The 16,260-nt window shown below is 44.8% G+C and overlaps 2 protein-coding genes and 1 long non-coding RNA gene across 3 annotated transcripts; 2 read left to right on the top strand and 1 right to left on the bottom strand.

Moving 5' to 3' along the window:
* Positions 1-6,354: 6,354 nt before the first annotated feature.
* Positions 6,355-8,446, bottom strand: LOC123073621 (uncharacterized). The gene is made up of 2 exons (XM_044496691.1): positions 7,244-8,446; positions 6,355-6,703 (listed from the first exon to the last, which is right to left on the bottom strand). The coding sequence occupies exons 1-2, from the start codon at positions 8,379-8,381 to the stop codon at positions 6,669-6,671; spliced, it is 1,173 nt and encodes a 390-aa protein (XP_044352626.1). The 5' UTR covers positions 8,382-8,446; the 3' UTR covers positions 6,355-6,668.
* Positions 8,447-8,589: 143 nt separating this feature from the next.
* On the top strand, positions 8,590-10,675 carry LOC123073620 (uncharacterized). The gene is made up of 4 exons (XR_006435709.1): positions 8,590-8,778; positions 8,978-9,079; positions 9,208-9,381; positions 10,539-10,675. It is a non-coding gene; the product is annotated as an uncharacterized lncRNA (long non-coding RNA).
* A 590-nt stretch (positions 10,676-11,265) lies between these two features.
* On the top strand, positions 11,266-12,563 carry LOC123081098 (uncharacterized). Its single transcript, XM_044504059.1, has 4 exons — positions 11,266-11,428; positions 11,552-11,694; positions 12,198-12,334; positions 12,499-12,563. Exons 1-4 carry the CDS (start codon positions 11,333-11,335, stop codon positions 12,561-12,563), a joined length of 441 nt encoding a protein of 146 aa, XP_044359994.1. The 5' UTR covers positions 11,266-11,332.
* Positions 12,564-16,260: the final 3,697 nt, after the last annotated feature.

Raw genomic sequence — 16,260 nt, 5'->3', positions numbered from 1 at the left:
ACGTTGCCAAGGCGCCCCTGCTGGTGTGGTCTTGACTCGCCAGTACAAAACAAAATTGGGGGTTCAGCCAGAGGATAATGGAGCAGTGCATACATCCATGATGATTCGAAGACTAATCTGCTGATAATAATGGAGCAGGACTCCCAGTGGGCAAGTACTACTATTATGTTTACAACAGGTTGATGGCGGTCAAAATGCTGGATTAAATCCCAAAGACCAGAAGCAAAGTACACTGGTAGACCAATTACGTCAAGGCTGATTTGATTAACTATTGGTGGACTATTACCACGTGTGGAGGCCTGTACAATACTACAAGTGCTATGACGTTCGCAGAGCAGAATTTCTTCTATTGTTTGTCCATGTTGCACATTATCAAAGTCTGCGCTCATCCAAAAAATACCAGGTGCTATTTACCCCATTTATTTCTAAGCACATATTATTTCATCCGAACAAAATTACTTTGCCCTGCTGTATTTTATATGCAGGAGAATTATTCACTACAAAATGGTATTATACCACGGAGATGGCACAGGTGGTCGTCCTTATTCAACGGACTCTCGCACCGGCTTACAACGCCGCGGCCGACTTGCCCGTGTCCGTGCCGTTTTCAACGCCACGGCCGACTCTTTCATCCGTGCCGGTTTACAATGCCGCGGCCGAATCTCCCGTCGGCACCGGTTTACAATGCTGCGGCCGAATCTCCCGTCGGCACCGGTTTACAATGCCGCGGCCGAATCTCCCGTCGGCACCGGTTTACAACGCCGCGGCCGGCTCATTTACCTTTTCCCGTGGCCGACTCGGCCGTGATTGGTTTCAGCTTCACCGTGATGATCATCAACTCCGCGGTGGATAATTTCTGGCCTGACATATCAGGTGAAATCAATCCAGTAAATTTATATATATTATATATTGTTTTCTTTAAAAAGAGCAATTACTCTGGCTTGCGAGGTTTTTGATACAGGACAATCGTTCACTACATCAACACAACGTGGTTGACTCGCCCATCCGCGCGGCTTACCGCGCCGGCGATCGATTCGCCCGTCCGGACCGGCTTACAACACCACGGCCGGCTCATCTGTCTGTGCCGCCTCTGATGCAACGGTCATCTTTGCCATCCGTCCCTCGCGGGTTGGTCTATATATACACACTGGGCCGCACCTGTATGCATGAGCTGTTTATTGAATATGAGCGAGTCACTACTTGGGAAGCCCGGTTTTCTTCCAACAGATTGGAGGCGAATTATCATGTATTATCAGCCGCCGTCTGCACTGGATGGTTCAATGGGCAGGCGCACAAGTCGATGCCACTACAGTTTGGTTAACTTCAAAACATCCAGTTGGAAGGAACCATTGGCCGAGTTGCTGACACGGCTCATACGGGATCATTCATAACCCGCCGCAGTCACTTCAACCTTCTGTGGATTCACATTGCGCTATCAATACCAATGATATACACCTTATGCTATGGTCAATATGGAGAATCTCAAAGCCAACTCCTCGAGTCGTCTTGAGACTAGGGGGCTACAATGATATGACTCAGCATCATTGGTCGATTTCAATGCATTCAAGAACTCCGGGTCATTGGAGGGAAAAATAACCCGGTCCCGGAGGCAGCCGCCATATTGGTGAAAAGTTTAAAGGCCGTCAGAAAATTTCCGGCTTAAAAAGAAGGATTCCGGTTTAAATCCGGCTCAAGAGACTTGACATCTCCCACAAAGCACTGAAGCTCTTAAATATCCGGTTTAAAATCCGGTTCAAGGGAAATTTATCTGCCACAAAGTTTTGAAGCTCTCAAATCCGGTTCAAAATCCGGTTTAAGGTAAATTTGTTTATCACAAAGCTTTGAAACTTTCTATATCCGGTTTTTCCGGTTCAAAAAGAATTTATCTCTCGCAAAGTTCGAGTTCTCAGGAAAAATTAAAGGGACCAAAAAGAGTCTTTACAAAGCACAACCCAAACATAGGTACCCTGCGTTAATGACCATTGGGAGCTGATTGTATTCGAATTTAGCTTAATCTTTTTGGTGTGACCCTGATCGTATTCGAATCAGAGTCGTTAAATATTCTTATGATCACTAGGGGGCTTCCTGTTCAAACATAGGTCGTATTCGAACCAAAGAGAACATAGCTGTCGATACCCTTTTGATCGGCACACTGCCAAGCTCATTGGGGAGTTTCTTGGTCATATTTGAACCATAGCTCAACCCCCTTTGGGAACCGACGTGGATCGTATTCGAATCAGCGTCGTTAAACAACTCTCAAGGTCATTTGGGGGCTTCCTGTTCAAACATAGGTCGTATTCGAACAAAAGAGAACATAGCTGTCGGTACCCTCTTGATCGGCAACGCCAAAGCCACTGGGGGCTATATGATCGTATTCGAATCTTAGCTTAACCCCTTTGGGACGGTTTTCTGATCGTATTCGAATCAGAAGCCTCAAAGTTTTTTGAAGTCTCTTTTTGCAAACAATTTTTGGATTTTATTTGAAGCTCTTTTTTCTATCTAAAGTGTATATGAGTGGTTGCTATTTAACCCGGCTTGATTTTCGATGATAAATCGCCAGCTTATGATAATCATCATCTATGTGGAAGCATTGGCTTCTAAGGATTGGGTTATCACCCTTACTGCACAGGTCCTGTAAACCGGCAGTACAAATTCAATATTACAGTGGTTATATGTGAGATATTATGACCCGCCCTACGGTAAACCGCCAAGAGATCTTGTGATCTACTTGTGTGCAGGATAAGACTACATTTGGGTGGTTACCCGCCCTGGCTTTTAACGTTAAGTCACCAGGGCATATGTTGTTTAAACTCTGTGCAGGATTTACAGGGCTATGACTTACATAAATGATTACGTTCAAGCCCATCATCAAAGATTGAAATTGGTGTCTCAAAAGGGTTATCAATTCTTGGTTTTCTCAAAGGCTATAAGCTGCCGGGTTGTACAAATTCCGGCTTACAATGGAGGCGTATTAAGTCGCCATCGGCCAAGAGCCGCCGGGTATTTAAACTCCGTATTGACTTATAACAGATGAGGTATTCAAAGTCGCTTTGGCGCAATGGCTATTATTTTATCAATGGATATAATTTATTCTACAATGGAAGGAATAGTCCCGAGTCGCTGCAGGCTTACAACCCGGCACTTGGGGGCTACATTATTTAAATTGAGATCACATCAAAATATGCAAGTCCCATGTCACTGCCAGCATGCACCATGGCACTTGGGGGCTAATGTAAAGACATTTTTTGCTCAAAGACCCGACTCATCACATTGTAATGAGCCGGCCCTTAGGGGCTATCAATTGCTCCTGTCGAAAATTTGAGGTACACAAGCCTTAATCCATTATATTGAAAGATCCACTATTCAGTTGGTAGAGTACAAAGCTCTTAACCTTGTGGACGTGGGTTCAAGCCCCATGATGAAGATTACATCATATACTGTTATTATCAATGATCATATTTACAAAGTCCCTGCTCATTATTGCATAATGACCCGGCCCTTGGGGGCTACGCTGGTTAAAGTTTATATGAGCATAAGGCAATTACAAGTCCCAGGTTGCTGCAAGCCTGACAACCCGGCACTTGGGAGCTACATAATATGGAGTATTCAGTTTTTACTAGTGACTGAGATGAACAATATGGATTTCTTCAAAGTGGTAGCATTTATATTAAAGCAAATCTTAAACCATCACTTTGTTCTATTCAAGACTTGGGGGCTACGGCTTTTACAAACCGACAATGGTGGTAATCATAAACCGGCAAGTTCTACATCTTTAAACCGGCTGAATATCAGATGAGTATTTCAAGACCAATATTTCTTAAGCCGGCGCTTTGAAAGCCGACTCAAGTGGATTATTCTTCACAATATTTCTTTACAAGAGACCAATGTCAGCAAATTGACTCTGAAGCTGGCCTATTGACCCAGACTTTTCAAAAGAAGTATCTGGATTTTTTGCATTGACAAAGTTGAAACATATCTGCTAAAGAAGATTTACTATGAGATCATGGACATATACATATCAACAAGGAAATGACAAGGACTTAAAGATGATCAGGTGCCAGTTCAGGAAAATATTTAACCCGGAACACAACCTATCAAGTTTGTTCTCGTGTTTATTTTACAGGATCAGTTTAACATGGATAAATCCAAATTAAACTGGGGGCTAATGTCGGGGATATACCACGCGGTATGACCCGGCCGGAAGTATGACCCGGCCGGACTTGCCGGCTCACAGAGACCCGGCGAGTCTTTGGTGACTTACTGATAACCCCAACGGCGGGTCAGATGGATGACAAGGCCCAAGGCCCAGAAGGCCGGCTCATGTTATGGTGGGCCGGTTTACGAGGAAAGGCATAAGGAGTTTTCCCTTAAGGGAGCAGACTAGGATTCCACTTGTAATAGACTACTCCTAATCCTAATAGGACTCCACATGTAACCCGCCCCTTCAACTTATATAAGGAGGGGCAGGGCACCCCAAAGAGGGACGAGCAGCAAGAAATAATCTCTAGGGCTAAACACCGAGAGCCGAAGCCGGCGACTCTCCCGTGATCATAATGAGACCTAGCCTCAAACAGCACGTAGGGTTGTTACCGGATGATGTTTCCCGGGGCCCGAAGCTGTCTAAACCCTTGTCTTATGCGTTGATCCGCCCTGCGTCTCTCATCCCAATCAACCCCTCTCAAGCTACTACATAGATGCGCTGGCCTCACGACTAAGTCCTCACGCTAAGGACATCTGATGTGACAATTTTACGACAAATTCCCAATTAAATATCTGGGTATACCGATTCATTATCGATGCCTCACCATTGCGGAGTGGAAGCATGTAGAGGAGTATATTCTATGAACTGCTTAGCAGTGGTCATTAGATGATATCCGAATACTGAAATTCTGCAGTACCGCGCGCCTTGGCCGACCCTTCCGCCGCGCCATGGCTGACTCTATCGCCCATCGAGCCATGGTCGGCCTCGCCGCTGCCCGCCCTGACCGGCTCCTAAGTCGCTCGTGGCTCGCTCTGCCTCCCCACGCCTTGGAGGCAACCACCACGGGCGTCGACAGCTAAGGCGGGCGGCTGGCGTACATCCGACGAGAACAACACAGGGGACGGATGGCAGGTCCAGGGCGGGGTCGACGAAGAGGCTGGAGGCGGCAAGGATCCGATGGGGGCTTGGAGGGTTGATCTCCGGCGGCACGCCATGGATGGCCTCGGGAAGAACCTGCAGGGTGGCTCGGTCGGAGAAAATAAAGGCAGGGAGAGTGGGAGAAATGGTAAGGAGGAGATGTAGAGGTGCGCTGGAGCTCGACTCTGTTTTTTCCGGCGGCGGAGATGCGGCGACGGGATCCCGTCCAGGTAGCACCTGGGCACGTGAGTGACGGGATGAAGATCGGACGGGCCAGAGGGGTGTGCGCTCAGGACCGCAGAAAAGCGCAGCTGCATTTTCTAGGATTTAGGCATATATAAACCGTTGATGGGTGACCAGAGGGATACATTTGAGCTATTTTCATTCCAGTTTTTCACTCATCATCCAAAGATAGATTTAGAAACAGTTGCTTGTCATTTATCATACTAAATATAAGCCTCACATCTGTATTTTTCCTCATGATCTTGCAATATACTATATGAGAAATTGATCTGTTCAATTTACATGTGCTAGATGAAGGGCCTACTTTAACTAAATTGAGTGGATAGAATGCAAAGAGACAAGAGTTTAACCCGGAGTATGATAATGATGTTGAACAAGCCCTCGCAGAGATGGAATTTAAAGAAAGTAATTTGGAAACTGATCATGAGCTGAAGATACGTGCATTGTTGTATTTACTTGTCAAGGCAATCTCTTCCTTCAAGATTGAGATGAATTTTTTAAAAACAATGATGACATAGTTTGTTCTTAGAAAATTAATATATTTTTGCAGCAACTTGCATTGATTTTATGCCTCTAATTTTTAGCAGATCATCATGGAAGCACCTTATTTTTTACTCCTACTAGGTAATATTACTATGAAAGGGGATCCATGTTCCTATTGATTTACGTGGTGCAGCCGCCAGATGAAGGACGCTAGGGTGGCTTATGAATGGGATAAGGCCAACCTCAACATGCAGCACGAATGGGAAAAGATCCACCACCACATGCAACCGTGCATGGGAAAATATTTTTCATTCTGCTCCCTCCATTCCTAAATATAAGACCTTTTAGAGGTTTCACTATGGACTACATACGAAGCAAATTGGATAAATGCACACTTTGCAATATGTCTATATGCATCCGTATGTAGTCCATAGTGGAATCTCTAAAATGTCTTATATTTAGGAACAGAGGGAGTATTATTCTACTTCCTAGGAAATGCGTCTGTGCGTTGCAACAGGAAAAAATAGGGATTATTAAGGATCATATTACTGATCTATTAGTCCGTCATGTCATAATGTCTTGAGCCTTGCATCTAGGAAGAATAGATTAGGTAGCACACACCCCTTCAGCAGGATAGTGTTTTCACATGCAGCCGCAACATGTCCATGGTGTCCGGGTGTAGAGAAATGATGGAGTTGTCATCATTGACCATCAACTGGTTGGCGCCAAGAAAGAGTTGCGTCTTGTCCATGGTGTACGGGTGGTCGGGTGCAGAGTGACGATAGAGTTGTTGTCAGTGGTGTCGACTTGTTCCTCTCAAGAATCATTTTGGAGTAGTCCTCTTCCCCGCTCGGACGCCTTACATGATTCAGAGTAAATGTGGGGTCATACGATTCAAATTAGTAGTAGATCACATGCTGATAAAAGATTAAGGTTGGGTTTGGCAGCAAAGTATTATAAAAACCATAGTACTAAAAAAATGCATTATTTTTGCTTGTGGATGAAGCATACCGTGGTTTCTATATATCAAGGTGTTTTGAAGTATCAATAACACAGAGGGCATATTTGGCTAGCGATGCGCCGAGCGACATAAAAATTGCTAGCTAGCCATTAGCTGCTTCAAACACATGAGCTAGTCATTGCATGCATACTGTAATTTGATTTCACAATTTTTATTCATTTGACATTTGATTTGGATCCCACAAGAGTGAAGACAACTAATAATAACATAAAGAAACTATGGCCATAACTTAAGTTGTCTTTGTAGCAGAATTGTTGATTAGGTATAGGTTGTTAGTGACTTGCAGAAACCACAATATAGATGATCGAACAATGATGTATGGAACATAAATGGATTTGATTACTCCGACAATATAAGGACTATGGATGAGAAATTACCTGGTGTACAGAAACTCGTGAAAGCATGGTATTTCATGATACAATCTATTCCATGAAGTCTCTTTGATTGCATCGACCTAAGTTGAACCAAGTATACATTGTTGGGTTCCACAAGTATAAATATTTCATCAGTATCCTGAGAGTATCCATATATACCTGTTGACCTTCTATCAATATGATGAGGTAGCTCAAGAATGTTATGTATTTCAATGTTTTTCCACAACACCCATGTGGGAACATCATGACCATTGGAGTTCCTCTGCCACATTTGGAAGCGTGGGTAGGACAATGCAGCAAAGCCAATAGCGTCATCCTCAGCCTGGATGATGTGACAAGACCAGGATTCCATTGGAATGGGTGGAGCGGTGATGATAGCAAGACTCAGCTTTTTCAAATCAAACTCAAGTATGCAATCTGCATTTCCGCACAACCAGTAAAGTGCATTACCAACAAGCAACCCAGACCAACCAGCATCCCAAATGAAACGTGGAAATGCCGTTGAGATGATATTGCCCCATGCACCGGTCTCCGAGGAGTAAACACATGCACGGGTTCGTCCATCATCGTAACACCACGTGGAAACCAATATCACCTTAAAGGGGCTTGAATGGCATGCGCCGTGCACGTGGCCTTGATCGCTAGCGGCGCAGAGCACTGCCCCGCAGAAGTGGTCCCTCCGGAACTCCAAAGGGACGGCCACACGACATTGCTCGCCAGTGATGGGGTCACACACAATGACTTGTTTCCGTATATAGTCCCCAATGAGGACGCGACCGTGGTGGCACCCGAGCACAGGGTTCACAAGCTTGGCGATCCTGCCGCTACGCCGTGGTCCAAGGTCAAAGTGCACGGAAGGGATACGGTCAGGAGGGCCCAGGGAAGGAGCGAACACGATGTTTTCTTTGTCGCACCCGAAGACGCCAAGGAGGGGCGGCTCCCGGTGATGCTCGCAGAACCGGCGGAGGAACACTGGATCCGTTGTGAGGCGCCGCCACTGCTTGCAGACTGCGGAGGCACGTGGGAGGGAGGACGGCTGCGGCGAAAGGCGGAGAAGGATCTCCCAGAGGAGATCGTCATCGTCCAGCACGGAGCTGCAGCGGCGGCCGCGGATCACATGGGCGCGCTCGGGCTCGCTCATGGCGGCGGGACGTACGTGGAACGGCGATCAAAGACACTGCCACGCAAGCTAGGTTGGATTTCTTTGGGGGGGGGGGGCTGATCCCTGGCTTTTTTCCTTCTTTTATTTATCTGTGTGTCGTATATGATCTGATCTCTATATATAGTTGCAGTCGGAAATTAGGGCCCGGTCTGGATATTTTAAGGCCTACCCGTGAAGGACTCTCTCTTCCCCCCGATCCCTCCACAATATAAAACCCAAAAAAATCGCGGATCAAAACCCCGATTCCGCAGCGTACTCAACACCCCTCGGTAACAATCTCGTTTTCTTAAATCCATCCATTGGCAGATCCAACTGACTTTTGGATTGGTTTGAGTCAGGAGTAGCTGCGCTTTGACCGATTTGATTCGAGTTGTGGGTACGTAGTTTAGTTTGATGGTTCGAGTTAAGCTCACGAATCTGTCATGCATGGCCTATTCTCTCTAAACCTAGCAACTTTTGAGTTTTTACGTGAACTTTTATTACCTATCAGAGCTTTGAGCTCCAAGAATGTCATGGCGGCTGCCACCTTGGTTGCCCTAAGGCATCTATATTTATTTACTTACTTTCTGCTTCAGGCCTGCAAATGGAGAAAATAACTTGCATTAACCCTTGTATCTTTGGGAGCGACAAAGGAAGAAACAAACGGGGCATGTGTGCTTTTGAAACCGCAACGAAAAGTGAGTCCACTTCGCCCGTTCCTTCTCCTTTTCTTTCTATCTACATCTACATAATACTGTGCATACATTGTTTCTCCTCTCCAACAGAGCGCTCACAGTTGAGTTGCATCATCATGTTTTTTGATTAGTTCGCAAGATTTGGGCAGAGAAGTCAGAAGAATTTGAACAACAGTTTGGCCTCTCAGATTTGAAGGAAGCTGCTCCTGCCGAACCCTTCGTAAGCCGAGCGTTTGGCTCCCACGGCGGGCCTGATGATTTCCAAGAGTTTATTCCAACAGTGGTCTCTCTTGCTTTGTTTGACGGTACGTATGCTGCTAATTGCTATTCAATTGGGTATGTTGCCATATGCTCTAATTAGAGCATCACCAATAGAAGATGTACATGTAAAAATATCTAACTTTTGCATCTCCAAGGGCCAAAAACACCTCTCCAATAGATGATGTAGATGAAAAAAAATTACATCTCCGCCTTCCAGAGATGTAAACTACAACACCTCGCGGTGCAAATTTGTATCTCCACCTATAGGAGATGTAAAAGTTGCAGCTGCACACCAATCGCCTGTCATTTCACTCCCCCCCCCCATCTTCATCCTCCCCCCGCCCCGCCGCTCGGCCGCCGCCCAAATCAACGTGCCGCCACCGCCCCGCCTCTCGGCCGCTGCCCAAATCAGCGCACCACCACCGCCCCGCCGCGGATCCACCTCCGCCTCCGATTCCGCAGAGTTTTGACTGCCGCCCGCCTCGTACGGCCCATATCGCCCCGACCCCAGCGGGTCGCCCTACTCCGTCACCGCCCTGCTCCGCCCCGACCCCACCAGGCCGTCCCGGCTCCTCCCCGACACCGCCGCCTCCGCTCCGGCTCCGTCACGCTCCACCCCGACCCCGCCGCCTCCACCCCGACACCGCCTCGATCCCGCCGCCTCCACCCCGTCGCCGCACCGCCCTACCCCGTCGCACCGCACCACCCCGCCCCGTCGTTGCCATGCCGCCGAGGAAGACCCCGTGAGGCAAGACGAGGTTCTTCGGCGTGAAGGCGAAGCCCTCCGACAACTTTAGGGTGGAGTTTAGCGATGCCGGCCGCCACTTTCGGGGTAGTAGTTGAGTTTGCTATGTTTTTATTAATTAGAACTATGTTTAATTATGTTTGAAATGAAGTAGTAGTTGAATTTGCTATGTTTGAAGTATAGGTTTCAAATGGAGTAGTAGTTGAAGTATAGTTTTACATCTTCATTTGCATCTTCTATTTGAGTTGCTCTTTTGCATCTCCAATATACATCTTTTGTTGGAGTTGGCACTTTTTTGGAGATGCAAAACGCACTTTTTGGAGATGTAATTTTTTGCATCTCTTGTTTTACATCTCCAAATTTGCATCTTCTATTGGAGATGCTCTTATGATGAATGTCCACATCTGTACTTTGTTTCCGCTGGTTAATGATAAGAAAACCATGATCTTTTTGCAGGAGTTAATCAGCTATTTGAGTGTACAGGCATAGCTGTACAAACCGGCGAGTCGACAAATGGATTAACAAGATTCCTGACTTCCGAACGTCTGGTTACCATCTTCAATGACAAGAGAAATAGAAAGGATGAGCTCAGGGTTGGTGCTGCTAATTATTACTGTGCTTCCATTTTGCTCTGTTTGCTCAAGCTTACTGTGATCCTTCTTTTTGCTGACATAATGCTTTTATTTATTATTGCTATAGATTGAAGTGTGCCTACCTTTTGCCGGAATGGGGCCAATCGATGGGTTCTTAGAACTATACGATGATGATATTGCCGGCAAATTTGACAATTTTGACCTATAATCGAAATCAAATCACAGAATGAACTGGTTGCGAAACTATTTCACTCCCCTGACCCTTTTGTGTAGCGCCCGCCACGCCGGCGCCACACCCTACTGTGCAACGCCTCCCAGATAGGCGCTACACGGCCAACGTCGCACCCATATGTGCCCAAGTCAGCGTGCAGCGCCTGAGAGCTAGGCGCCACACTACACAGTGCAGCGCCTAGCTCCTGGGCGTTGCACTAGTGCAGCGCCTGAGAGTTAGGCGCCAAGGGTCAGCCGCGTGAAATAGTTTCACGGACAGTTCATTCTGTGATTTGATTTCGATTATAGGTCAAATTTGTCAAATTTGCCGATATTGCCATCGTGACGTCCTTGTTATCACGTGCAGATGTAATTCCTCTATACCTAGGTCACCAGGACAAAGATCTGCCTGCTGATACTACGGTAGTAGCTGCCGGGCGTCAATTCATGGCACGTACTTGGATGCTTCAGCATGGGAATCTGCTGGCTCCAAGTGAAGGTGATCCTAAACATCTCGAGTTCTCTGATTGCGAAATCCTAGAGGTAGATGATGATTTCCTTGTCACCTTTTGGCCTTATGGAAGATTTGAAATGGATAATTTGCACTAGAATATGATTATCGTGGTCTTCTAATGTGTCAACCCTGCCACATCACTTTTGTTCTAGAATGGACTTGGAGGGTCACTTGTGCGTGTCGGTGATGCCGCTGGAAGCTTTGTTGGGATAAACATTCGTTGTGCAAAAGGGAAGACTGCATTCCTACCACGCATGTTAATTCGTGAATGCTTGGAACAATATCAGATACTAACGTATGTATTTCTTCTATGCTTCCAGTATTTATGAGCTATATCTGCCATCATTTTCCTTGACTATATTTGTTGCAAACCTCTTCTCCTGATCTACTTCCATCATATAAGTTGAGCCATTTTTGGATACTCAGTGTTAGCTTTAGGAGTTGTTGCTAGTAATCTGTTGATTGACAACAATTTAGTTTTGATGTCTTGCCTAATTCAGTGCTTTGTCTTCAATGGTGAAGCACTGGAGATAGTATATTCTCCAGACATTGAATTATTAAATTGTTTGCTTGGAATAAAATTTGGACAAACTATCTTTCTCTGTACATGAATTTTAGGTCTTCTCAATCCTCTTGTGTCTTTTTTTAAATATTTATAAGCCTGACTCCTGTAATACTTTTGTACAATTTGGCTCCTACATTGCCATGAGCCTTTGACTATTTAGCTTTTGAACTACATAGTACTAACGCACACACCTATTTCTTTTAGCATAACAACTCTACTGTCTTCTATTGCAGTCTTAGAGATTTGGAAGGAGACGATGATTCTGAGAAGGAAGATGTGGAAGGAAGCGATGATTCAGGGCAGGAAGATGTGGAAGGAGGCGATGATTCTGGGCAGGAAGAGACAGAAGACACTAGCACGTATGGTGTAGGTGAGTGTGGCATGACCACTTCATACCTATAAATCATGCTTTACAATATAATTCCTCGTCCTTTTCTAGTCATGATTGTTGATCATTGTTTGCACTTATCCTTTATTTTCTCATTTTAATTAACCTATTATGGTCAATGCTAGTCTGATTACGCTGTTGCACAGGTTTCATGGTTTTGCTTCATACTCTTGCTTCTTATGATGCAATATATCTTACCATGGTTTGCTGATTCCTCCACCCTCTTTTACATTTTAGGGGGCTCAAGCGGAACAACTGAAATTAGCTACCAGGATTATTCCCCTCCTGCAGGTGCCAAGGTGATAGTCCCTTCAGGTGTGAATTATCATGCAAGTTGTCGTTCTAGACGTTACCGTTTTATCAATGTGCTCAGAATATCATGTGAATGTTATCATACATAAAATCGATGTACTAATGTACATGATCTTATTGCCTTAGGATTTATGAGAAAGCTAAGGTGGCTAGACGCCATGGGCTATCCCAAGCCGCCACCACTTATGCTTGAATGTATGTCGGTGCTTGTGGTACATAGATGACTTCTCCCTTGTGCAATTGTTTTTAGCAGTTGTTGTAGTACTAACCTCTATACTTGTTTCTTTACCAGTGAATGGGGAACTACTTCATACATTTGAAGATTTTTTTGGTTACTTGTTTGCTTGGAGAGGGTATCTTTTTAATCTCTCATTTTGCGGCGAGGGGCCAAATCCCTGGGCAAGACTTGATTCAAACATAATTAAATCTACATCCCGAAGTGTTGTCTCACTTAGTTCATTCAAAGGTCAATTTACAGTTACATGCTCATTACTTTTTCGTGCTAGTATTTGATCTTGACAAGATGATGATCAAGGCTATAATGTGTAGGTGCCAGGAGATTTTTCGCATGCACAGGCTTGCTTATAAAGTGTAGGGTTGGCCGACACTATGGTAGTGTTGTGCCGTCGCGCATGGTCATTCTCACTTCAGCCAGTTTGTTTAGAACTCATGATGCTAACACCACTGATGAGAAATTGAGGGTTTGTGCTTCACATTTTTCTTGGTTTTTACTCTTTCTGTAAAGAAATATAAGAGTGTTTATATTTGCTCTTATATTCCTTTACAGAGGGAGTGTAAGTTAAATATAATGGTTGGCTGAGCTGACGTCATCATTGCAGATAGTGGTGTTTCTCCCACCGAATCAGCGTGTCGGTGGGGCATTGGTAGCGTACGACTCATGTTATAATGTTGCTATTGTTAGTGTTGAGTATCTGCGTGTTATATTCTTCTCACTGACAACCCACAAGACCAAAGCCGGGACAGGCAGTTGAGAAAAATGTCTCGTGAAGAGCCTGAACTAGCTATAGGTCGTGAGCCTGAAGAGGGATTATTATGTGGCTCAATGGGGGTAGTGAGTGGAGATCCTATAACACGTGGCTGCAAAGACCTCAGGCTGTCCACTTGTGAAATCAAGAAGGTATACTGGTGATTTCTCTTGCTTGCTTGTGGTACTCTATTGACCTATATATATATTGTTACTCTATTTACCTATATATATATATATATATTTGTGGTTATGAGGTGTTTACATGTAACGTTGGCTTGTGATTTTGGACTAGGCTGGGATTGGAGGCCCCCTTATTAATTTTGCGGATGGAAGTTTTGTCGGCATGAACTTCTATGATGGAAGAACTGCCAGTACCCCTTTCCTGCCAAGGAGGCATATTATAAAAGTTTTACATAAGTTGGAGGTCCCTCCATCAGGAAGGTCTGTTTTCTGTTGCCTTTGTCAATGCTTTTATTGGTGACATGTATTTTCTCCACACACTTAATTTGAGTGAGAAAAACATTTTGAGCGACAGAGACCAAGCTGTCCGGAGACTGGATTCCTCGGATGATGGGACGAACTACGGCGACAGGTATTCTTTCTTTCTGTTTCTCGTGCCGTTCACACTGATTATTCAAAACCAACTTACATTGGAAAAATTGGACCGACAGATGGCATGTGATAGTTTACTTAAAAGTGGATAGGGCCCGATTCTGTATTCAAGTTAAGAGGAACGCGATGTCCTCGTCAAGTCGGCATCGTGGGTTCAGTTGGAGTGCTCCCTCTGCTCAGCTAGCAAGTAATTTACATACATGTGAGACTGTATATGCAAGTTGGAACAGCATTACTCTCTGGAGTGTATTAAGAATCGTGTTCTGCTCCGTCTTTTTTTTTTGCGGGAATGTTCTGCTCCGTCTGCTCCTCAATATAAGTTAAATATATTTGTGCTACCCAAGTGCTTAAATGTGTTCCAGCCAGTCATTTGGACAACCGTCGATATTTAGGGCCTGTTCGGAGCCCCTCCGCTCTACGAGGCCGCTTCCGGAACTGACGGAGTTCTAGTTAAAAAATGTGGAGCGAGTGAAAAGGTACTCTGAAGATTCATAATTTCCACAGAGCGGGTGGACTGCCGAACAGCGCCTTAGAGCATCTCAAATGGACTCCAGCAAATGTCCGGTCCAACCTTTGTTCGGGCGGCCGACATCCAACTATATCCCTCAAACCTGGAGCCAGTAACGTGGGCCTCTTTGGCATCTGTCATTGCGTTGCTCCGAAGCCTCATCGCCCTCGACCTCCGGCTTCTCGAAGAGCTGCTAACGCTTGAGGTGGAGCATGCGGCCCTCTGCAGGGATGCGAGCACCACTCACTTAACATCGATAATGTCCGGGTTCGCACCAACCAGGGCTGCACTATTATGTTTATTTGCTAAGTGAGTGGTAGCAAATAAACATAATAGTGCCACCTTACGTCAACCTCTGTTTGCATGTTCTATGGTGACGAGCAGTAGGCTTTGAATTAAACTAGAGGCACGGGCGTGGCGCGCCTCCCGAGACGGAGATGTGCGTACTTGCCCTGCGTGAGTGCTATTAGAGTAAGCATAATAAGATGAGATAAGCAGCTTGTAAGGACTAAAATATTACATTTTTACTTAGTTGGAGAAGAAAAGAAGAGAAAATAGAAGAGAAACGGACTCTTGAATAGTAGCCAGCTGCAACACGAGCCCCAAATACAATTTGTGAGGTTGTAAGTTAGACCAACAATTACAGTACACATTTAAAATAGACTACTACCTCCTTTCCGGTTTATAGGGCTCAATTCAAGAATCTCACCAACCAAGGCGTAGATGACGAGTAGTGGAATTTTTTTTGTAGTTTGCAAAAGCACTCAATTAGTGTGCCCATTTTCTTCACAAAATTGTGTTTCGAATGCATTAATTGCAATGCATGCATGATAAAGTACATGCATTGGTCAACTTTCTCTTAATCCCTGTATGCAATGATTTAATGCACCTTAAAATCTGAACATGTGATGGGAAACAATCAAATTGAGACTTATAAAACGGGAAATCTAAAATTTTGAGATAAGCCCTATAAACCAAAAAGAAGGGAGTATTAGGCTAGTCATAGTGGGAGTAACTTAGATAGTAACATAGCACACTCCAAGAAAATTTTACTTATGTGGCATATAGTTAATGAGGAGAGATGTGTTTAGAGTAACATACTAATAATATGTTACTGTAACATAGCGCTTCCCGAGAAATGATGAAACTACGAGTTAATAAATGAACCCATATATAAAACTATTATTATGTTACTTTACATTATGAAGGTAGTAACTTAGACTAGTGCCAGATGCATGACACTAGTATAAGTTACTCCCCACTATGACCAGCCTTATACATGCCGGCTATTAAGTTGTCTGTAGATAATATGATAACTCTTTATAATTAATTGTTGGCTTTATTATTAACCATTCTCTTTAGTGTTTTAATTAGAGCCGAACTAAGACTTTTCTTTTTTAGCACAGGCACAACCAATGCACTACACGTCGACTAACAAAGGTAGAGCTAGCCGAGATGACGTTGCGTGGCGTCCCTCTCTCGTGAGCA

Source organism: Triticum aestivum, chromosome 3D (assembly GCF_018294505.1).
Source record: "Triticum aestivum cultivar Chinese Spring chromosome 3D, IWGSC CS RefSeq v2.1, whole genome shotgun sequence".
In the NCBI taxonomy this organism is placed as follows: Eukaryota; Viridiplantae; Streptophyta; class Magnoliopsida; order Poales; family Poaceae; genus Triticum; species Triticum aestivum.
Note: the sequence above shows the minus strand (reverse complement) of the source record. Positions and strands in the feature narration are given on the sequence as shown.